Source organism: Pimephales promelas, chromosome 11 (genome assembly GCF_988280905.1).
Source record: "Pimephales promelas chromosome 11, fPimPro1.hap1.1, whole genome shotgun sequence".
Taxonomy (NCBI): domain Eukaryota; kingdom Metazoa; phylum Chordata; class Actinopteri; order Cypriniformes; family Leuciscidae; genus Pimephales; species Pimephales promelas.
Window position 1 is genome coordinate 12,519,484 of NC_142779.1, and position 23,709 is coordinate 12,543,192.

General features: G+C 35.2%; 1 protein-coding gene across 6 annotated transcripts in view; it reads left to right on the forward strand.

Moving 5' to 3' along the window:
• Positions 1-23,709, forward strand: part of sorbs1 (sorbin and SH3 domain containing 1) — a 47,943-nt gene that overhangs the window by 1,260 nt on the left and 22,974 nt on the right. For 2 of the 6 annotated variants that reach the window (XM_039672087.2, XM_089116985.1), the window contains exons 2-13: positions 11,556-11,598; positions 12,278-12,364; positions 12,501-12,617; positions 13,457-13,572; positions 14,835-14,982; positions 15,984-16,132; positions 16,242-16,302; positions 16,447-16,521; positions 17,756-17,785; positions 18,370-18,466; positions 20,815-20,929; positions 22,601-22,684. In XM_039672087.2, coding sequence (XP_039528021.1) covers positions 12,334-12,364; positions 12,501-12,617; positions 13,457-13,572; positions 14,835-14,982; positions 15,984-16,132; positions 16,242-16,302; positions 16,447-16,521; positions 17,756-17,785; positions 18,370-18,466; positions 20,815-20,929; positions 22,601-22,684 — 1,023 coding nt within the window. In that variant the 5' untranslated portion in view covers positions 11,556-11,598; positions 12,278-12,333. Of the gene's footprint in view, positions 1-11,555; positions 11,599-12,277; positions 12,365-12,500; positions 12,618-13,456; positions 13,573-14,834; positions 14,983-15,983; positions 16,133-16,241; positions 16,303-16,446; positions 16,522-17,755; positions 17,786-18,369; positions 18,467-20,814; positions 20,930-22,600; positions 22,685-23,709 lie in introns of those variants that run through there. The other 4 variants (XM_089116980.1, XM_089116984.1, XM_089116982.1 and 1 more) reach the window with 4 other exon arrangements.

Genomic DNA, 23,709 nt, shown 5'->3' on the forward strand with positions numbered 1-23,709 from the left:
TTGGTAACTGACCTTCCAAATAGCAGTTTAAAAATCCTGGTTAAAGTATAATGAAGTTGATCTACAAACAACAAAATTAGGTGTCATTTTGTTATTAGTTAACCCAGTTAAATTAGCTTATTTATTTTTAGAGATTTGATTAAAAGGTAAAAAAAAATATGTGTACAAATACTGTATTTTCACAGTGTTAAAAACCCTGTTTTACAATAATATTGAAATGGAGCACTACATTTAATCTCAAATTAATTTATGATTTTTTTATTTCTTGTGCAAACTTTGTTTGGTGTAAGGCTGTGGAAGGCTATCCAGGTGCATAATCTTAAACTTTTAAAATTAATGACTTTTCCTGATTTAAAACTATAGTTCATTGGCATTAGAGACTAAAGTGATATGGGCTGCTATAATGTCAACATATTTCCCTTCTAGTATTGATAAATGTTAAATAAATAACCAGCAGGTTTACTGTAATTGTTAACACGAGCCAAAATGTGATAACTATAAGTTCTGGTATATTCCTTATTGTTATATTGTAGCTGTAATCCGAATGAAGCGGACATCTCACTCCTTAAATCTCACACCCTGTGAAAAAGGTACTGTATATAGTATTTCAGCAAAGAGGAAGTGAACAACATTAAAATCTTAAGTAGGTGAGGGACTGCAACATTTGGGTGAAGTTCCTGCCAGCATCTTTGGAAGCCGTCTCCTTACAAAGATAATGAATAATTTGTGTGGGGTGCTTAATATTTTATAAGCTTTGTGTAGAATCATGTTACTGTCTAGTGTGTTGAACAGGCACCTATAAGATTGGTGTTGAAACACTGTTTAAATTAGTGACAAATGAATAGACAAACTATAACACTTTTGACATGGCTGATCTTAAATAGGATCATCAGGTTGTTACATTATACATATTTCTAGATTTATAAGCTATTATACTTCAGGATTTTTTTTAAGTCTCTCTAGGGCACCGATAATGGCATAAAAGTTGTTGCCTTTTTTGTAGCACTGCAATTATGCCCAGACATGCTTTGACTGCTAATAACATGCCATTATTCAATTTCTCCAAGTGTCATTTACTGCCACTTCACATTTCCCTGCTGTTTCAAACACTTGGTAACCAAAAATTAAGCCTTTATTTTTCTCATGAAATGCTTTTCAGGCACGTTCTTAATTTTAAAAATCACTCAAATTGGACACAAACAGCTAAGAGAGAGCGGGCTGGCGTATGGTAGCCGCTGGAATGAATCACTTAGCTCTGGTAGTGCAGACTAGAGAGGAAGTGCTCTGGGGGATTAAAATCGCAGGCTTCCCATTCATTCACGGAGCCCCTGAGTCACCCACATCCATAGGATTGAAGGGATTACCATATTAATAGCATCCACTATTTTTTTTTAACAAGTGGTTAAGTACTTTGGCCATTAAAAAGTCATCTGTTATGTTGTCTTTGTCAGCGACACAGATGAAATTTAATGGTGTTGAAAATCCCAAGCAAATGTATGTAGATTTTTGATCTCTGTTATATTTGGTTGTATTGTATTTTATGCAACTGGTAGTCATGTACATACAATTACAAATACTTCGACACATATTCATGTCCAGTGTCCAGATAAAGATGTAGATTGAGTTGCAATTAACAACAGCATCTATATTTCGTAATATACAACAATACGTCCAGCCCATAACTTGCTGAGACTTTTCACTGTATTTTTCATTGTTCGCATTTTCGCCATATAGATACAAACACTTTATAATAGCATTTGTTTATAAATCATTAATAAATCATTGACAATAAACATCATATTATCAGTTCATTAGTTAATATGTTAATATACATAGCTAGAAATTTGAATTAATTTGCCTGTTAATGTTTACTATTGAACTTATTAAACATTACATAATTATTAATAATCATCATTTATTGTTATTCATATGATCATGGTTAGCATTATCATTAAATGAATCAATAAATAACAAACATAATGCTTAACGAATTAGTTCATATATATATACATATATATTCAAATAGCTATGAGATAATATGCTTATTTATGTTTAAATAAACGTATTATACATTATATAATGATTAAATTATTTAGTAATTTAATCTATTAGATTCAAATTATTATTTAATGTAAATATTAGTTAAATAGTAAACTAATGTTTAATTGGTATTTATTTTGAATAACTTTACTCACTATTTATTTTAACATATTACTCAGACTTTAACTATTTACACATAACTATTTTTTCAAGTTAAATTTGTAGATATTTATTTATAAACGTTTACTAAACTTTTAGTACCTTGATGGACAGTCATCTCAATGGAAAAAGTGCCCCAAATGACCCGAATTCACCCTATTTACACATCTGTAAATCATTTGTTAATTATTTATTCATGTTTTTGCAGTACCCAATCTAAAGCTGAAACTATTCGTTATTTGTAAATGCTTTCTAACGTTTACTTTTAATCATTTTGTACATTTTAGTACTAACACCTAAGCACGTTTTAGTAAACATTAACAAGCACATTTTCATAGCTATTTGAGTATATATTAATTAAGTAATCATCCGTTAAGCATTATATGTTTATGAATGATTTATTAATGAAAGTTATTATAAATTGTTACCTCCTTTCAAGGAAAATTACTTAAAATCATGAACAACATTAAATATTAATTTGGTAAAGTCAAGTAACCCTTTCTGCAAGTTGCATTATGTACTAGGTGGCGACAAGTGACTAAATAGATTTCACTAAATAGATTTGATTTGTTTGAAAATTCGTATTAATTCATGAATGAAACAAACGAGTGAATCATTGAATCATTCACTCAGCTGATTTGTTCAAAAACACTGATTCTTCCAAGAAGGAAGCAACACTAGTGTGTTATTTGATGCGGACGGTTAATAAACACAAAATACTCAAAAGTAGCTATGGCATTACTGTCTAAAATGTATGTACATATTAACATACTATTTATTTAATACTGTATAAAAGCAATTGTGCTGCTGGTGTGAATGTCTGCATATTTGTGGTTATCATTGACGATGATTGAGGCATCTTTTTGACAGATGATGTCGCTTAAAATCCATTCCCATCCAAATTGTTTCAGTGTTTCGCCATGTTGCTTAGCAACCTTCATCGTACCCCATACTTTCCTTATACCCCATTGACTGCAGTGTGGCTTTGAGTGGCACTTAAGTGTGTGCGAGTCTGTATGTTTTGTTAGTGCTACAAATTTCAAGGTCTGTGTGCACAAAGCAGCAGGTTAGAAGTTGAACAGACTGTCTCTGCTTCAGATTGTGTTATGCTGACAGATTTTTATTTTCACCTCTTGTTGCTTTGACAGATTGTAGACCAGCTGGCTTGAGGTCAGTGTTGGGATGATGTTTGTCTGATGAGAGTTATTTTGACAGAATGTGACAATGATATGTCAGAGCTTAAACGCTGTTTTAATTCATTTGCCTTGCGTAACGCATTGCTGGAACATGGTGGACCTTCAGATAATGTAATTATATTGTGTTTTTTAGATTGATGTGAACTGTTCACCTTTCAATAGAGTGTGAAATCCAAGTGTGTGTGTGAATGTGCATGGCTTGGCTTGCTTTATAAAGGCCGTGCCTAGTGGTGTTGCTCAACACTGAGATTTGGGGTCCTCCATCATTAGGGAAGCACTTGAAATGTCTGGATTATCATAGAGCTGTTTTTAGGTGTGGTTAAATAGTCTACATCTCCCTGACAAAATTATCAGGCACCAGCCACATAACTGAGAGGTCTGAAACAGTTGTCTCTGTCTGCATTGCAAGTGGGGTGCCTAAATTCTCTGTTGGTTGGAATAATATTGACGAGTTGTTGGCCAGTGAGATTTTCCTAGTGCTTAATATATTCACTGTAGAAACAATTTTTTTTCTTTTTAGAGAAAAATGGATAATGTCCTGGCAGAAAATGACCAGTATTGTCGTTAATCAAAATATGGGTAAATCACCTGTGAAATATCAGTACAGAAAGTTTCTTAATATTAACAGTGTACTTTTTTACCATATTTTAACAGACTTGTCTTGGAGCATTTTGCATTGTACACTGTAAAAACAGTTTGTGCATAACATAAAGCAACTAAAGTTATGGCAACTGTACATGTATTTAAGGGACAATGACACTTTCTGCCTTTTTTTCATGTTTATTCTTTAAAAAATTCAAATATAATACAATTGATCCTCTTGATGGCCATAGCAGCATCCGTAATCGCATAGTTGGCGAAAGCACTATGTGACAAAAGAAGTATGTCCGAATTCACAGTACTCATAAAAGAGTTGGCAAAAAGTATCCGGATGAACTACCGGTGAGATTCTTAAGTGTGCATATGTTGAACACTTTACTATCCCATGAAAAAAATATTGTTGGTTTAACTTAAAAAAAGTAAGTAACCTGGTTGCCTTAAAATTTTAAGTTGATTGAACTGGAAAAAGTGAGTTAATACAATGAAGGAGAATGGAAGGAGAAGTTATCTGAACTAAATAAATTATTTAAGTTGATTTGACAAAAGAAAAAATGTTGTAATAACAAATCTTAAACATCCAAGTTGATTGTACTTAATTACGGCAGCAACTTTTTTTTTAACATTGTACACACACTCATTTTACACACACTTTTTTTCACCCAATTTTGGGTAAAATATGGACAAACCCAGCCATTGGGTAAAAAATCGAATTAAAAAATGTAACCCAATGGCTGGGTTTGTCCATATTTTACCCCAAATTGGGTTAAAACTACCCAGCATTTTTTAGAGTGTATTTTTAGCGGCCGTGTCGTAATTACTAATTAACTCAAAGTAAGTATTTGCTCAAAAGAGTATGCGATTTCAGACACAGCCCAGATTTTTAACTTTTTCTTCTGGGCAAGTGTGCATAATAAAGTCAAAAATGTCATGACGACACAACTGTATGAAGCCTCATTAGATATAAGGATGCGCTTGTCATTGATCCTTAAATGTCACATCCTGAGCTGTTCACTTAGGCGCCAAAATTCAGTATCCCAAAGCTCAGTCTGGTCCATTTTTATTTTTATTACCTACAAAATAAATCCCTCATGCCTTATGAGCTTTGTAAGTCATTTGATATCAAAAGCCACCCCATTACGCACTGCTTTGTATCCCAAGTGTGAAACTCATTATCATTTGCCCCATCTGTCCTTCTAGAACATCCATGCTGCGCATAAAGCTTTTTTTTTTTCTGGCTTGAGCTGCAGTTGATGCTGTGCATGCGCCGTGTGCCCCTCCCTCTGTGGCCGCCTGTTGTCCTGGTCAGCAGATGCCGGGGCCTGTGAGGGCCAGGCCAGGAGACTTTGACTCATTTATACACAGCTGTGCACTAAAACATCTTACAGACTTCTTACAAATAGGCTTCTGTATTCCGTGACGTAATGTCAGATGTTTTTTTTTTAAGTGTCTATTTTAGATGGCATTATCTCTGTTTTTAACGGTATTGTTTTGATAATAGCTCTCAGTAGCCATGCTAATAGTGTGTTATGAGTGCTTGGGTCGGTAGTGGGACAGAAATATTGAATTGGTTATAAAACCAGTTGATTTTGGTTGTAATATTAGTAGTCTCTGCTGAGAAACAGTTTTGTTAATGAAGGAGATCTATTTAGTATAAAAATGATACTGTAAAACTTATATATTAAAATGTATGATATATTATTACATTTATTAAAAATAAAATAGTTATAACCGTTATGATGTCATAGAATATGCTAAATATGTTTGAGATGTTTTTGAAATGATCTCAGTCTCTCATGCTCACCAAGGCTGCATTTGGTAAAAAAAAATGCAGTAATAGACATTTTATAAAATATTATTAGAAATTGAAAATTATCTATTATTATCAATGTTAAAATCAGTTGTGCTGCTTAATTTTTTTTGTGAAATCTGTGATATGCTTTTTGGTGAATGGAAATTTCAAAAGAACAGTATGTTTTTAAGTCTTTATTGTCGTAACTTACGTAAATAAAACTGGCAAATGGTCAAACAAGGCAACTATAATTATTCATACTGCTGTGCATGCTGGGAAAAAAGCAAATGGGAGTAAACAGTTATGCTTGTTTGTCCAACTTCGAAAATCAAAGTATTTCATAATTGAAAAGATGATTTGAGGTGCATAACTGATGTTCCTAAAAGTTGTAAGTTCATTGGAGTTCAGAATAGTAAGTAAATCGAGAGAAGAGCACAAATCTTTGGCTATTTTAGCATTATTTACTTCATCTGTGCATCATTTTACAGTTTTACCCTCCCTTTGTGCCATATTAGTTTTTTTGTGCCTCCCTTTGTGCCATATTAGTTTTTTTTGTGAGTTATTATTTCCCTGTCTGCAACATATGCTGTTTTCAGTTGTTCAGCATCTTTCTCAGAATATGACTGAGAGGTTTCACTGACAGTCTACAGTATGTTTCCATCCACCTGTTTTTGTGAGCATTTTGAGATATCACAAATTTAAAATAAATAAATAAATTTCCATATTTTTTTACCATTTTTTTTTTTACCATATTTTAACAGACTTGTCTTAGAGCGTTTTGCAATGTACACTGTAAAAACAGTTTGTGCATCACCAACTTAAGTTATGGCAACATGCATTTAAGGGACAATGACACTTTCTGCTTTTTTGTCATGTTTATTGTTTAAAAAAAAAAAATACAATTGATCCTCTTGATGACCATCGCAGCATCCCAAATTGCATAGTTGGCGAAAACAGTATGTGACAAAAGAACCATGTCTGAATTCACAGTACTCATAAAAGAGTTTGCATGTGATGAACACTTTACTATCCCATGAGGCCACAGGGGAGCATTTGTGATTAAAATAAATACATTTCTGGATGGAAACTCCAAGATGTGCATAAATTGTAAAAATGTGCATTAAAAATGTGCATAGTCATTTATGATATAGGATAAATATTCCAACAACCTCCATTTTTCTTAGATATTTTGCTCCGTCCCAATTCCCAGGAAGTGTCGGTTTTGTTCTCTTAAACACATGGGATGTGTTCTCTTAAACTTTATTTGCAGATGTTTTTATGAAATATTCAAAAAGAAGTTAAATTTGCCACTTTGGATGGAAACCGCTAGTGGTATCATGCTCTGAAATAACTAAGACAGGCTACAGATGAATAGTGGTTGAGGCAAATACCACAGTTGCATACATTTCCTTTTATGATGCCATTGTTTAAATGTGTTAAGAGTATGACAGTCTAGGCCTCCGTCCAGTTTGTCTGCTGAAGATGTTTACGGTACTGATGGGATATTCTCTATTAAACACCCACAGTTGTTCTTCTACAGCGCTGCTCTCGAGCCATGTTTGGAGCTGTTTGCTGTGATCCTGGTGAGCTCTCTCTCTCTCTCTGTGCCCCCCTCTGCCATTTGTTGACAAAGCAGAAGTCACACTGTGTTATGTAACGGCCCCCCTCCCCTCCAGCTCCCTCGCTCCAGCTACAGCAGGCCCCTTGTAGATCTCCTTTGTGTATTAAAGCTGCACTCTTTAAAAGCTGTCATGGAAATAGAATGAGGCAATCCCCAGAGATTCTTGGGTGGAATATCATGGTACTTTTTCTTGTGTCACCCCCTTTATTATTTTAATAGGGCTGGTATAATGGAATGGAAAGCACCAAAGGATGTACATGATGACCTTCTGCTGTGCTTTAGAATCTAATGCTGTGACTTTTTGAATTTCTCTGGATATTTTGATGGTTGGGGAGTTCTCACAGATTTTATTTGAGATGTCTTTTATGCGCCAATAGTTATCTGCCATTAAAATCCACAGTAGCCAAGTTCAGTTTTGCCAATTTCTTAAATCAATGCTGCTGTCATGCAGAAAATTGTGGTGAAAACCGTGGAAGAGAAGTCCGTAAACAATGCCTACCAAAGGGAACATTCTTTTCATGTTTTCTACACACACAAAAATGTGCTTAATATGGGAATATATATATATATATATATATATATATATATATTCTATCACAACATCTCTCCATGTTGTGAATGACCATGTTGATGTACTGTATTTGGTCTTGGAGGAATAGATCTGTTACACTGCTGCTGCTGATTATTGATGTTGTTGAAGAATAAGTGTTGACACTTATTACAGTTTGATATATATATATAAAATGAAAATAGAGTGTGTTATAAATAATATAAAAAGCTCACAAAATGTGTATTGACAGCATGAGGGATTTCATTAAATCATTTTACATTGTAAACAGAAGCTGTGGTTGCATAAAACCCTAATGTACATAACTAATAAGAAGACGAAGAAACATTAAATGAAATCATCAAGTGTTGTAGGGAGTTCTGGATATGTCAATTTATGGCTTTTCACTCTAAATGAGAATTTTACTGTAAAATTCCATTAAATGATATTACCGTTTTACTGTTAAAATTATGCTGTTTTTACAGTGTACAATAAGTGTAAAGAAGGATTTTCATTATTGTCAAAAAAGTTTGTTTTTATACAATGTTTTGTATTGAGCTAAATTGTTCCGAAATGTAAGAGACTATGAATTGATTTATTGAGCTATCAAGTGCCCCTGCTGGAGGCCCCTTTTCTCACTACATGAGCCAAAGTTGTAGACCTGAGATTTATAGCCTGGCCTTGACTGAGGTTTATGCCAGTGCTTTGATTTTAAAACAAAGATTTGGACCCATGTCTGACATGAGCCTTTCCACTGTTGCTCAGTTTTACAGCTTGTCCTGGAGAAGACCTGCTGGACTGAGTGCAGCAGTTACTAGGCACAATGCAACAAGATTCCAGCTATTTGTTTGTTTAAACAAATTTTGGTCTAATAACGTGGTCATGGCTGGCTTGGACAAATATTAAGATTTAGATTTTTTTTATGCTGTATTTAAATGTGCTTTTTTTCTCTTTTTTTCTAAGATCTAAGATTCTAAGATCTAAGATTTAGATTTTTATTGTTTCTTGTTTTTTTTGTGTGTGTAATTTGGATATGAGGCTGGATTTTTATTTAAAAGTCTGTGGTTATTTCTTAGGACATTTCTAGGATGCCATTTAAATCTTTTGAATTACTTTCTAAGGCGCATTTTATTTTTAGCATGCATGATAAAGAAGACTGTAATCATCATAAGTGTCTCTAATACATTAGAGTGGCCCGAACGGTCAGTGCCCATGCCCTTGACCACGATAAGACCACTCAGGTGACTGTTTACTGTGAGAAAAATGTGTCTGGTCCAACCCATATGGCCCATGCCCTGTTCTGATAATTCTTAAAATAAACCACAATCAATAGTCTGTCAAATTTGTAGGACACCAGATTTATAACATATTTGGTCTATTATCTTCTCTTAATATAGTTCATAGCCTCATGAGGTGCTTGTCATGCCAGACAGGGATGGAGAGGTGGATGGAAAGCAGGATGCTTTAATTCGTTCATCACAATGCTAAGTGGGTGGAACATTCCCAGGTTGCTGGTGTTGACAGGTCCATCTTGGTAGTTGAAAAGAGGTAAAGCTTGATTAAGGTTCAGGTCTTTGAAGAGAACAGGACATGATAGTCTGGATTATGATAGGCATCAACAAAGGACATTTAAAAGGGTGCCCTCCCTGTTTGGGTGTTTGTTAGGACTTTAAACCAAGCTCAGCTGAAGGTCCTCACAAGGTAAGCTGCAAGATTTTAGTCGGTATAATATTATCAAGATATTATATTTATTTACTATTTTGGCTTGGGATGTATTCACTAAAACGCCACAAAGCTCAAGCTAAATCAGGATTAGTAGCATGACTTCAACACAGGCTACATGTGAAGCAATCTAGAGTATTAAGGATCCTAAAACCATGTGACTCTTGACTGATGTATTGATGCGTGCAGCTGCTATTGCTGACCTGTTTTTAATTTTACATTGAAAAATGATTCCCACTTATCTAATTCGGTACGATTGTTTATTATAAACAGCATATTTGTGTATTATAGAATTACAAAAGTCTTCTAAATTTAGAAGGATATCCATTTTCAAGGGGATAAATCCAATGGTAACAGTTATGTTTCTGTATATGTTTTAGTACTTTATCAATATTATGTATATATCACATACTTTAATTCAGATATAGGCTCTGTTAAATGTTCTAAGTTTACTTAGCCGGCTAATTAGCGGGTTCTGATTTGTACAGACTGTAACTGTTGGCTAAAATAAGTCAATGAGACAGGAGCCATTGCATAGAGACAGATGGTTAATGTTTACATTGAGATCAATTAGAAATGCAACAGAAATATCTGCAATTATCCAGGACTTTGATGCTATTTTGCATCTCTTGAGAAAACTCTGCTTTAACTACGGCCTCACTTGGCACATAGTAATTGGTATTTAAAATACTAGCCGGCAAGCAATTTTGCATTTAAAAGATATTGAATAGGCGTCCTGACATCTAGGCTAAAACAAGACAAAATTTGGGCTGTCAGTGAAAATAGAATAGACATCTAACTAGCCCAAGAATAGACTTACATGCTTTGTCAAAGAAATTAAACCAAACACAAACAAACATGTAACCAAATTCAAGGTTATCTTGGCCAGAAGTGGGTTACTCATAGCCGAACTATATTGCGTATAGTCAAGATGGTGAAATGACGGCTATTGCTTGCTGGGTAATCAGTATCAAATTAGTTATTTGGCAGATACTTTTATAAGTGACTTACTTATTATTACTGGGGAGAAACATCTGTTCAATTGGCAGCTATTGAAACATACATTTACATTGACCCATATTTTCTTACCTAGTCAATGTTCTATTACAGGTCACTTTGTATCTTGTTTCAGTGTGAGCCACAGCCAAAGGTGTGACACGTTAGTTTGAGGGGTATTCAGTCTCCTCATGGATCAGCACCCTCACGCTTACCGTATTAGAAGGATTGTTTGTAACATTATTCCAGTCAAAATTTCACAATCCAGCAGTTTATCAGATCTTTGTCTGATCTTAAATATGAGATCAGGTCTAAATGTACTTATTCCAAAGCCGAAGGGAAATAAACAAATAGGCCATTTTTTTTATCTTTTATGTTGGTGACTACAGTTAGATGAAAGGATTTATTCACATACAGGCTCTATTAAGTTTAATCAGCTGACAATACTGATATCCTATACACAGTAACTGTACCTATCACCCACCCCTACACTGTTAGACCTTACCAGGTTTTTTACAGTAAAATACTGGCAACACTGTTGCCAGTAATTTACTGTAAAAATGCACTAAAACTAATAAGTTGTATTTTTTAGTTAATTTGAGTTTTAGTGCATTTTTACAGTAAATTACTGGCAACAGTGTTGCCAGTATTTTACTGTAAAAAACCTGGTAAGGTCTAACAGTGTAGTTTTTTGCACCAGCTTTTTTGCAATTTAAAGACTAATTGTAAACATGCTATAGAACATATCTTAGATGTGAGTAGTAGGATGTGCTGTTGTTGAGTTGTCTTGATTGCCAACCATTTTGTTCTCTTTCCTAATGACATCAGCAACATTATGTCTTAGCATCTCCCCTTATCTCTTCTTTCACCCATTCTCATTTGCAGGGCTCTCCAGCAGAGGGCACAGGGAAATTTGATGCAGGCCCTGGTAAGCATGCCACACTTTCAGTATCTCCTATCTCCATCAAGCTTTTTGAGGTTACACCGGCCTGGCTAGCCTTTATTTACAGTTACATGGGTGTGAATGAAAATTACAAAACAATTGCAACACAGATATAGAAAACAACATCAATTAAGATAAAAACCACAAAAGACACCCATTTTCTCAGCATACCAGTTTAAAATCTGTGCTTACATCCTCATATAATGCACAACTGCATGATATTGTTTAAGCCTGTCAAATCACCTAGCCTAATCAAAACACTGTAGTAAGTATTACATAAAAGGCAGTAGCAAGGAATAATAGCTGTCTAATGTCTTGATGCAGGAAGCTAATGAGTAAGCAATCACAAACAGACTCCCTCTGTCTTCCTCTCTGGCTTGAGTCATTGTTGAATCAGTATTCTTACTGCCAGGCCCCATATTTCCTTCCGTTCATCCATCTTTCCTTGATATTTGTGCCAGCCAACAGAGAACACTGTGATTATAATCTTGCTAGAACTTATAAAGCCCTCGGGTCTCTATGTGAGCATTATTAGTGCTGTTGTTCTCAATTTCTAACAATAACTCTCAATGGGTACGTCACAACCCAAAATGTCACAGGCGATGTGAAAAACTGCAAATATGCAATTATAATAGCTTTTTATTATGGTTTATGTGTCTTGAAGCACATCCAACCTGTCGGCGCACTGTATCTGCTGTGCGAGTAACACCATTGAGGATCATGAAAAGTTCACCTGATCTCATGCCTACTGGTAAGACCAGTATTTTTTAAGATTTGGGGGTCTAACGTTTGAATAATGTAAAAAGAATATGGTTGTTGGCATCATGTACAGTACACATTATTTAGTGCTTTGAAAAGATAATCAATTTAGTTGTATTATTTTGCAGAGTTGGACCCTACCCGCGTTTGTAAGGGCAAGGGTGCTGTTACTTTGAGGGCCACGCTAGTGCACATCGATGACGAGGAAGGCTCGGGCCAAGAGATATCCGTGAACCCTGCCAAAAGTGAGTTGGAAATGGAGGATGTGTCAATAGGAGAGTGCTCTGAATATATTTCACCAAGCAGTACAGTGCCAGATTAATCGTTGTGTCCTGAAATAATGTTACTAATGATATGTGTAGCTAATGTACACTAAAAAGTTTTTTTTTTATGAGCGATCATTAGCTGGAAAGGTCTCTGTTTACAGAAATGGTGTGTTCTCCTCTTCACATGTTATTTTCACTGTCAATGTGCATGATGTGGGTAGTTGCTAGTAAATTATAAGAAAAAAAAGTGTGTTTTGGTGAGGAACTTATACAGCATTGTCTGACAGTCAACTTCATTGCTCAAATAACTTTCAGTGAATACTTTCAGGGGGTAATCAAAGACTTCTTTTGTTCACACCCACTTTGAGCTCTGGAAACGGAGACCTTCAGCGTGGACGTTTTCACCATCTCCATGTTGGAACTATCCTGGCTAACTGCCAGCACTTGGGAGAGATGCCTTAATTGTTGTTGTGCCTGAATAAAAAGGCCATTGGAACAAACACTTCTTACAGTGGGTTCAATGGTCTCCTTGTTCTCATGACAAAGTTCAGAGAATGCTTTTTTTCCAGTAATAAATTAGCATCTCTGTGGATGAAGACTTTCTGTGGGGTTCAGTTCTGACAGATTCTGGCTGGTGATTCGTTTAATGGAGGATTAAGGAATCTGTTGTGGCATAAATTGTGGTTAGCGCTGGAAACAAACAGGTCTGCTGCCAATGGTTGCAGCTCTGTTCCATGTTTATGCCTTTTTAGGTTTTAAATAGTTCCTTGGAGATTCCCGGATCCTTTGAGAATCTAAACTGTTTGGATTTGTTACAGGTGGATGGCTTGGTGCGGTCAATGGAGATGCCACAGAAACAAGTCTGCCTGAGAGAAGTGTAAACAACACCGAAGCTGATTTAAATTCAACTCAAGTCAATGAGACACCAACAAAGGTGAGTCACCATGTCTGAAGCTCATTAGTTTTTAGCAGTGCTTTGCTTTCTTGTGAAAATATCATTTAGAGATTTATGTCAGTGCTAATTAAACAGCTCGATCCCAAGGTCTCTGGAGACAATGGTGAGGAAAATTTCGAACGCTTCATTCTTAAATGAGTGTAATGACTGAAATGTATTTCACAAGCAAGATGACATTTGTAGATCTGTTTTACATTTCCATTATCTACATTATTGCATTACATTGTCTAGGGCGTCATTAGAGAAGATATTGTAAAAATGTATGACATTTTTACTATTAACTAATTTTTAACTAATGATTTTTTGAGCCAGTTTTATATTGTTAACAAACTATTTAAAAAAAAAAATTGTTAAGCTGAAATAAAAATATTATTAGATGAAAAACTTAAACTTAAAAATAAGTTACTAAACCTGAAATAAATAAAATTAAAGCTAAACAATTTTTTTAATAATTATAAGGTGCAGTATGTAATAATTTTGAGTATCTATTAACAGAAATGTTATGATAACATTTCCATAACTATGTTTTCAGTGGTGTATAAAGAACTTACTTAACAAACAGTAATGTTTTTATTACGTTAGAATGAGACATTTATATCTACATAACAGTGGGCACCCCCTTCTATGAAGGTCGACATATTGTAACCGTAGCCGACAGCGAACAAACAGCGCTGCATACATTACGTGACTCTAACCTAAAGAGGCTTACTCTGGCTTTTCTCTGCCTTTCTTAGATGACGATATGTTTGTCCTGTTTTAGCCACCGTATCGTCTTCAAAAGCGAGGGGTGAGCAGTGGGCTGAGCCCTTAGTGCAACTCACAACCGAACCGCTAGATGTCGCTAAAAAATACACACTGCACCTTTAAAGCTAATAAACCAAAAAATGCACAAAGTATTATTATTATAACACTTAAACTGGTATTCATTCTAATCAAAAAAATACTAAAACACTGCAAGCATTATATAAATATTCTTAATAAAAGTTATTATAAAGTATGGGTTGAATACTCCTGGTTTAGATGGCCTCTTCAAGACAGAAGACACAGTAATGAGAAGTAACTAAAAAAAGTGCTGTATTGTCTTCAGCAGCATCATAGAGGAATCTTTGCAATAATCGTTTGCTTGAGAGAGATGTTAAGTGAATGCAAATTCCATGCAAATTTCTGAGAGATTCAAAGTTGTCTGTATTTCACAAACAATATGTGACACCGGAGTCAGTGCTTTTTTGTGTCCTCCTCAGGTGGATTCGCCTGTAAGCGAGAGTCAGTCTCAGCTCACATCCTGCCTTGATCATCCGAGTGCTATTACCTCATCAGCCAAAGTGTCCTCTTCATATCCACCCACCAGCAGTGTGAACCCAACAATCGTCTTGCTGCAGCACAACAGAGGTAAATATTAGCCTCTCAATATTTCAGCTGGCATCAAAAGTAGAATCGAGTATCAAGCTAATTAAAAAACAAATCGCTGTCATGATATCGAAAAAAAACAAACTGTATAGAATATTCTCTAACATTCACATGTGATTAGTTTCCAAAGTTATGTTTAAAGAGCAAAACTTTGCTTTAGTTTCGTTTAGAGAGATTGCCTTTATCGAACCGTTTCGGACACTTGTCTTTCAACTTATTCATCATGAGAAAGTGTTTTTTTTTGCTTATGGATGCACTTAAAAAACCCTTTAAAATTGCATAATGGGGCACTTTAAGGTGGGAGTGTCTGTTTCTATGGTTATGTGCATTGTGTATATATTAATTATGGACACTACCATTCAAAAGTTTGACCTCAGTATGATTTTTTTATTTTATTTTAAAGAAATAAACACTTTTATTCAGCAAGACACATTAAATGGATCAAAAGTGACAGTATATTCTATTCATCAAAGAATCCTAAAAAAAAAAGGATCACGTTTTCTACAAAAATATGAACCAGCACAACTGCCACCACAAAGATTAGCAGCAGCTTTTGAGATTGGACTCATATTGATTACTTGTTATTTTTCTGTCAGATAGGATGTAATTGTCAGAAATTCTTGCAGCGTCAACTGTCATTTTACCCAGAAAATTGGCACACCGGTCTTAATCCATAATAAAGGTCCATCAGTCAGTGTCATGAGAAACATTTACGTTATTCAACTAAGGTTCAAAATAAAGGAATAATAAAATAATAAATAAATAAAATAAAAGTGTTGCAAGAAATTCAAATAGATCTGACCTTCCTAGGAAAACGGTCTTTTCTAATATATCTGTAGCCATGACTTACTCATTTAAATTTAAACATTAAATCGTTCAGTGATCCCTTGAAGGTATTGTCCTAGATAAGTGTTGGCTGAAAGTTCCAGATCAGTGTTTTTCATCATTTATCTATGATCTGACTTTGTGGTCGTGTATTTCAGAAGCTGTTGCGGAGCAGGGCAGTGGCCCTAATCGGAGCCCTGCTGTCAGCCAGAATAGATCTTTCTCTGAGAGTCCAGCAGACATGGAAGGAAAGACAATGAGACTGTCTGAATATTCAGCTGTCCCAGTACCCAGAGTCCCAGTACGGGTACAGAAATAGGCCATTCTCAAGATTCACCTGTGTTTACTTTGACTAAAATAATTTCATCCAAAAACGTGTATAAATAAAAGACCATCTGCATATTTTTCTCTTCTAGAACACAGAGCTATCAAAGGACTGGTACAGAAACATGTTCAAACAGATTCACAAAATCCCAGGTAAAGATCCTGCTTGAGAATTACAATGCCATTTTTTTGTGTAGCGATTCCAGATCTGAATATGTCCAGATCACATCTCAGTACAGTATATGTGTGTATTCATCTTTGTCAGTGTGTTTTGTCTTTCACCCACCTTATACTCAGAGACTGTCGAAGAAAATCCATATCGTCCCACCTACATATTTCCAGAGAGCAATGACAGGCCACTGAGAGCCAGAGGTACCATGGTTATAGTTATAATCAGATCTTTAATGAAACATTCCTCCATGCCACTCTTTTCTGTCTATGCCATTTAGCAAAACACCTTTCAACCCTTTGTATGTGTTACGTAATTTTATATCCAGTTCATGAAAACCAAATGAAATGGATATGTACTACCAATGAAAAGTTTGGGGTCGGTAAGATTTTTAAAAATGTTTTGGAAAGAAGTCTCTAATGTTGCATTTCTTTGATCAAAATAACTGTTTCTATTTTAATATATTTTTCAATGTAATTTATTCTTGTGATGCAAAGCTGAATTTTCAGCATCACCTGATCATTTTAATAGGATGATTTGCTGCTCAATAAACATTTCTGATTTTACTGACCCCAAACTTTTAACCAATGTAAAGCCACAGTGTTTATAATATAAGGTGTTAAATATGCAGGGTAGTTCGCTCCATCTACAGTCAATTCTTTGACAAATCCCAATGTGCAATAGATGATGCTTTATATGCACACGGTGTCAACACATTGATTGTCCTAAAGAGGAAATTATAACACTCAAGGTGAGCTGTGGTAATGGAGCTATTTCCAAGACCACACCATCATGTATTTAAAACTCATAGATTGATTACCTCCATTTTAAGAGCTTTCATACCACTTTGATGCGTTTCATACAATGGCTAAGCTTTTAGAGAACGATTCTGTTGAATTATTAAAGCAGTCACAACACAACTAATGGGCTTTGTGCAATAATGGGCTTTTCTTAGCGATGCCATGGGCTGGTCTGACTCTGAAGTATTTATTTGTTGCATAATCACTAAAATGCCTCATTTCTCTAGATTGTGGTGAAAATGTCTTATTTGTACTGTAATTTACCAGCTAGTAGAATATTCCAGCATCAGAAGAACACACTGCTGTTGTTATAGTGCCATCTACTGGTTAGTTGTCTTGGAGCTGCTATTTAGTGGATCATTTCTGCTACTGTATGTCACTCTAATGTCATTTTCTACCTCCTATACATTAGATGTTTAGAATACCATAAGTTGCTGTTTTAGAGCACAGGCTACGCTAAGGAGAGCACAATAAGAAAACAAGTTACAAACTACCATACAAATACATATGATATGTGAAAAAATGTTGTGAACTCCACTGTTTTTTAATAGTTTCGCAAAAATATGTCAGCTGTTTTGCGTCATCACTGATTATTATTAACTATTTGCATCTAATAAGTATTTTCTGACTCTTTCAGATGACGGGCCAGCACATGGTGGTGAGGATGGTAAGTGTTAAAATAAATTAAAGTTCTGTCATTTACTGACCCTCAAGTTGTTCTAAATCGGTATGATTTTTTTCTTCTGAACACAAAAGATATTTTGAAGAATATGGGTAACCAACCAAAGAAGCCCAGGGCCTTATTGACTTCCATATTACTGGTTAGATTAATCTGAGCATTAATCACATTAGTGTGTTAAACACACCTCACTTACCCTTGCGTTATACTTTATTAAAATGTGTATTCATATATATTGTTAATTATACAATACATTGTGTTGTTATACTGCTATGTTCAGAGAATTTCACCACCGGTACACTTGCGCATATGATGTGTGACAGCAAATAGAATAAGATTAGTATTGAAAAAAAAAATCAATGTGGCCCATCAACTGTCTGGTTACTGGCATTCTTAAAAATATCATCGAGAAATTCACGTAAAGTGTTTGGAACACTTTACGTGAGTAAACGATGACCGAATTTTGGGTGAACTATCCCTTGCATTTAGCTAAGGGATAAAAACTACATTATGCATTCTGGAAAGCTGTGTTTCAGTTCTGTTAGTATATGTTATTTGCATTTATTCTGAAGTGCGGCCAGTCCCTCGCTCCAAGAGTGCAGTAGACATGGGGAGCTCAAGAGGACAGCTGCCTGTGCCAACACGCACATCATCCTTAAAACCTCAGAGGTAAGCCATGACACTATGAAACAAATATGATTTATGGAGGGGATTCTAGCACATTTATTGACTGAATTCTGAAACTTTCATATTAGAGTGTGAATTCTTGCACATTGCTAGTGTTGCTCAACATAGAGATGATGACATTTCTTCACAGGACCTCAATGTGTGAAACACTGTATTTTAGAATTTGTCATGCTGCTTAACAAGCATGTGTTGGCTTCGAGATGTTGCTGTTTGCTGATAGAAATCATAATGGAGACCTGTTTTTTTTTTTTTTTAGCCATCAGTGTTCACCAGCAGAAAATAAATTAAGTGCCTTTACTTTGTATCCTTGTAGATCATTTTAGGTTTTAAATATACAGGTGAAACTCGAAAAATTTGAATATCGTGCAAAAGTTCATTTATTTCAGTAATTCAAATTAAAATGTGAAACTAATTTATCTATTATATAGATTCATTAAGTGCAAAGTGAGATATTTCAAGCCTTTATTTGTTATAATTTTTATGATTATGGTTTACAGCTTATGAAATCCCCAAATTCAAAATCTCAGAAAATTAGAATATTACATGAAATCAAAAGAAAAAAAAAAGATTTTAAATACAGAAATGTCAGCCCCTTTTAAAAGTATAATTATGCATATAATGTTTCTATTTTACTTGGTTGGTTAGGGCCCTTTTGCAGGAATTACTACCTCAATGCGGCGTGGCATGAATGTGATCAACCCGTGGCACTGCTGAAGTGTTATGGAAGATCAGTATACTTCAATAGTAGCCTTTAGCTCTTCTGCATTGTTCAGTCTCATGTCTCTCATCTCTCTCTTGGCAATGCCCATAGATTCTTTGTGGCATTCAGGTCAGGTGAGTTGACTCTGGACTTAATAAAGGACAGTGGGCTAACACTAGTCGTCGATGACATGGCTCCTCAAACCAACACAGACTGTGGAAACTTCGCACTGGACTTCCATCATCTTGGATTGTGTGCCTCTCCATTCTTCCTCCAGACTCTGGGACCTTGATTTCCAAATGAGATGCAAAATTTGCTCTCAGAAAGAGGACTTTGGACCACTGAGCAACAGACCAGTTCTTTTTTTCTCTAGCCCAGTAAGATGCTTCTGACGTTTGTTGTTCAGAAGCGACTTGACAAGAGGAATACGACATTTGAAGCCCATGTCCAGGATCCGTCTGTGTGTGGTGGCTCTTGATGCAGTAACTCCAGTCCACCCCTTTTGAAGCTCCCCCAAACATTTGAATATGACAATATTCCTGCTACTTGTGCACCTTTTTCTTTCACACTTTTCCCTTCAACTTTCTATTAATGTGCTTTGATACAGCACTTTGAGAACATCCAACATCTTTTGCAATTACCTTTTGAGGCTTTCCCTCCTTGTGGAGGCTTTCAATGATGGTTTTCTGTACAACTGTCAGCAGGTCAGCAGTCTTCCTCGTGATTGTGAATTCTACTGACCAGACTCAGAGACCATTTAATGGCTCAGAAACCCTTTGTAGGCATTTTGGCTTAATTAGCTGATTAGAGTGTGACACTTTGAGCCTACAATACTGAACCTTTTCACAATATTCTAATTTTCTGAGATTTGGATTTTGGGAGTTTCGTAAGCTGTTAGCCATAATCATTAAAATTATAACAAATAAAGGCTTGAAATATCTCACTTTGCATGTAATGAGTCTATATGATATTTTAGTTTCACATTTTTTTGCACAGTATTCTAATTTTTTTCGAGTTTCACCTGTACATATAAATATACAGCCCAAAAAACTGAGATCACACTAAAAATAAAGGATTTAAAATGTAAATTAAAACTGGTGATACAAATGGTTTTAGAATTTGGAAAACAAAACATTATGATATTTAATGAATAAGAAATATTTAAGATTCTGTTGATAATATCAGGATCTGCACAAATAAATAAAAACTGAAGTTAATGTCAATTTTTCATTAGTCAATGTCTTAGCAATCTTTGACCTAACAAGTTTCTGTACTTACAACATTTATTTATCCAGGTGAATTTTTGTTTCCTCTAATGCAGGTAAATAATGTTATAAAAAATTGTTGGTGTTATTTATTGGATAATTAGTCAAAGATTTTACCCTAATTGTTACAATAACTTGTAATGGAAATTTTGTATTAAATCAAAATCATGCAAAATAGGTTACTGAATATGTATGTATAACACTGCCGAATATTTCTCCAATACATCATTGTTCTTAGATGATTAAAGTGCTTTTATATATACACACAAGCTGCATGTATGGGAACTTGCCCTTGTTGGTTGCCATGGTGACTCTCCACCTCCCTTGCTGTATCACTCCATCTCTCCCCCCATGCATCCCTGCAGGAATGAGTGGGAGCCCCCTGACAAGAAAGTAGACACCAGGAAGTACCGCGCTGAGCCCAAGAGCATATTTGAGTATGAGCCAGGAAAGTCTTCAGTGCTGAAGCAGGAGAGAAAGGTATGATGCTCTTTATACACGCATGTTTTCTGAGTGCTGTTGCTGTGCATGTCGTGTGATGCTGCAAGAGCTGATTTCTGCCTGTTTCACTTAAAAGGACACAGCACACTAACAGCTTGGTAGTCTTAAGTGACCTCGGTAGGTGACTTGTGCTAGTGATGTCTTTTAATGTTGTGATATATGCACTGTTACTGTGCATAGCATATGACATGATCATAGCGTGTGCTCATAGCAGTGCACACACTACAGTAACGTTAAGTATAGAATATAGAAAGTAGGAGGACCTTTTTCTCAGCTATAAAAAGATCATCAATAAGTGACACTTGCAGTGTCCAGACCCAGTTAAGAATAGAGACTCCTGCTGGGGCTTGAGTGTGTCTGCAGTCTGGTCATTTTCATGGGAGGTTTGTTACCATGACATTCAGTGATTCAATCTTTTTAGCATGACTCATTCTAGGAGCTGCTGGTATTACATAATGTCTTTCTGATGACATACCGCTGAAATGGGTTTATTGTAGAATACTTTGCCAAGCAAAGCACGTTGGATCCTCGACAGTGGAACAACTGAAGCAGAAAAGTGCGAGATGAGTTAGCTCTTTCATTTTCTGCTAATTGTTAGGGAAAGTAATTAAAATGGCTCCAGGTCAGGTCCTATCTAGGGCAGAAGATAATGTGCTGCCTGTGTCTTTTCATTGATTTAGCTCTGCAGAAACAGTACTTTTCTTTTGGAAAATTTTCGTGGAATATTTAAATTATTTTTAAATGATATGTAAACTACTGTTCAAAAGTTTGGGGTCGGAAAGATTCCTTAATGTTTTGTAAAGAAGTTTCTTACGAAGACTGCATTTATCAGATCGAATATAAAGTAAAAATATTAATATTGTAAAATATTAATATTCAGAAATCATTCTAATATGCCGATTTGATGCTCAAGAAACATTTCTTATTATTATCAATGTTAAAAATAGCTTAATATTTTTGATTTGATGCATTGAATATGATACATTTTTCAGGATTCTTTAAAGAATAGAAAGTTAAAAATGTTTCATTAGAAATCTTTTTTTAACTCCATACATGTTTTTATTCTCACTTTTGATAAATTTGGTACATGCTTGCTGAATAAAATTATTTAAAAAAAAAAAATCTTACCGACCCAAACTTTGCACAGTTGTGTAATATCATGGTAAATATAGCATAATTATTATTGATTATTAAAACAATGTAGAAAATATTTTGCAGGATTTTATAAGCAAACAATAATGCAAGATTGATAGTGTGAAATTTAGGATTTTGAGAAATTTTGGATTTTGAGTATATGAATATGTGTTTAGTTTCTTGTTCGCTTATCATATACATTAATGTATACATAGGCCTGTATGATCTATGGATCCCTTTCCATCATCATTGCTTTGTCTTTGTGAGATCTTTATTTTCTAACTCCTGTTCCTTTGCTGAGATCAACCAGACGCTCTTGCAATAAGTCATCAACCTGGAAACAAATCAAATTCATGTTTCCTCTGCTGTCTCAGCCTGGAGCCTTTTTTACTGTCTGAGATCACGACATAAAGAGAGAGTTCATGTAACATAATCATTTGTCTTTGTATTCTGAAACTTCCACTTTCTCTTTCTCTCTCTCTTTGTCCTCCTTTCCTTGTTGCCATATTTCTGTAGACTCAGGACGTAAGTCCAGAAGATGTAGATTTAGTGAATGAGCCTTGGTATAGGTTCTTTTCTGAGATGGATTTTGGCAAAGTGGTAAGTTGGCAGTATATTAAAAAAAATGCATGTCATCCTTTTTTCTTTTCCTTTTTTTTGTTCAGGAGCCTAAATCTGTCTATCTACTACAGTATATATTTTATGTCTGTCTGTTAGAACCATTGTTATGTCACTTCCTTTCTGCACTTCCCTTTTTATGTATGTTCCTTATCCATCCCATTTTAGCTCAGTGCATAGCAATACAGAAAGTAACATTATAGTGAGTGGAAGAATTCTTCTAAATGTGCTTCAGAAGCCACATCAGAGAGTGAAAGGTGATAAAAATGTGCAAGCACCACCTCTCAAATTCCCAGATGCTTCCTGATAATCTTCTGAAGCCTTTTTTCACCAACTTTTCCATCGCATAATTGTTTTTTTGTTCTGACTATAATTCAATTTGAATATATATTATCTTTTGCACTGAAAAAAAAAAATACTTTGAGGCTTCAGTCTGTGCCTCAAGAAAGCACATATTTTTTAGTCTTTTTTTTTTCTTCTAGAATCTGCCACTTAACAGGCAGTCATTCTAGGTGTTGTTGACACAGATGACTTTGAGAACGTTTTCATTTTTATGTAGTGCCCAGACTGGAAAAGGACAGCAAGCTGTGATAATGCAACTGGTAAAGATAATGCTCAACATTGGCCAACCTGTTGCCTGTTTTCAGCAGCATTTCCTGGCAACATTGACTGAAAAATTGGCCTCTGTATCATCCACTTTTTGGTTGTCAGATTTGCAACATCCACCTAATCCAACTAATGCGAAAGTGCATAATATCCTGCTGGTATCTATCCAGTTACGGTGATTACATTTTTGCAGTTTAAACTTTTTTTGTCTGATCTTGACCCATTAACTGAGTAAAGCACTGTTAAGTACCACTGGCCTCCCGTCACTAGGTTCAGTGAGGGATAGGAAGGCCGTCACTAGGTTATCAGCGGCACAGAGCCTGTGCAGTGTTGTCATCAACTCAACACCTGTGAGTAAATGGCACATTCGTTCACACTTATTTTCTTAGTGACGCATACCA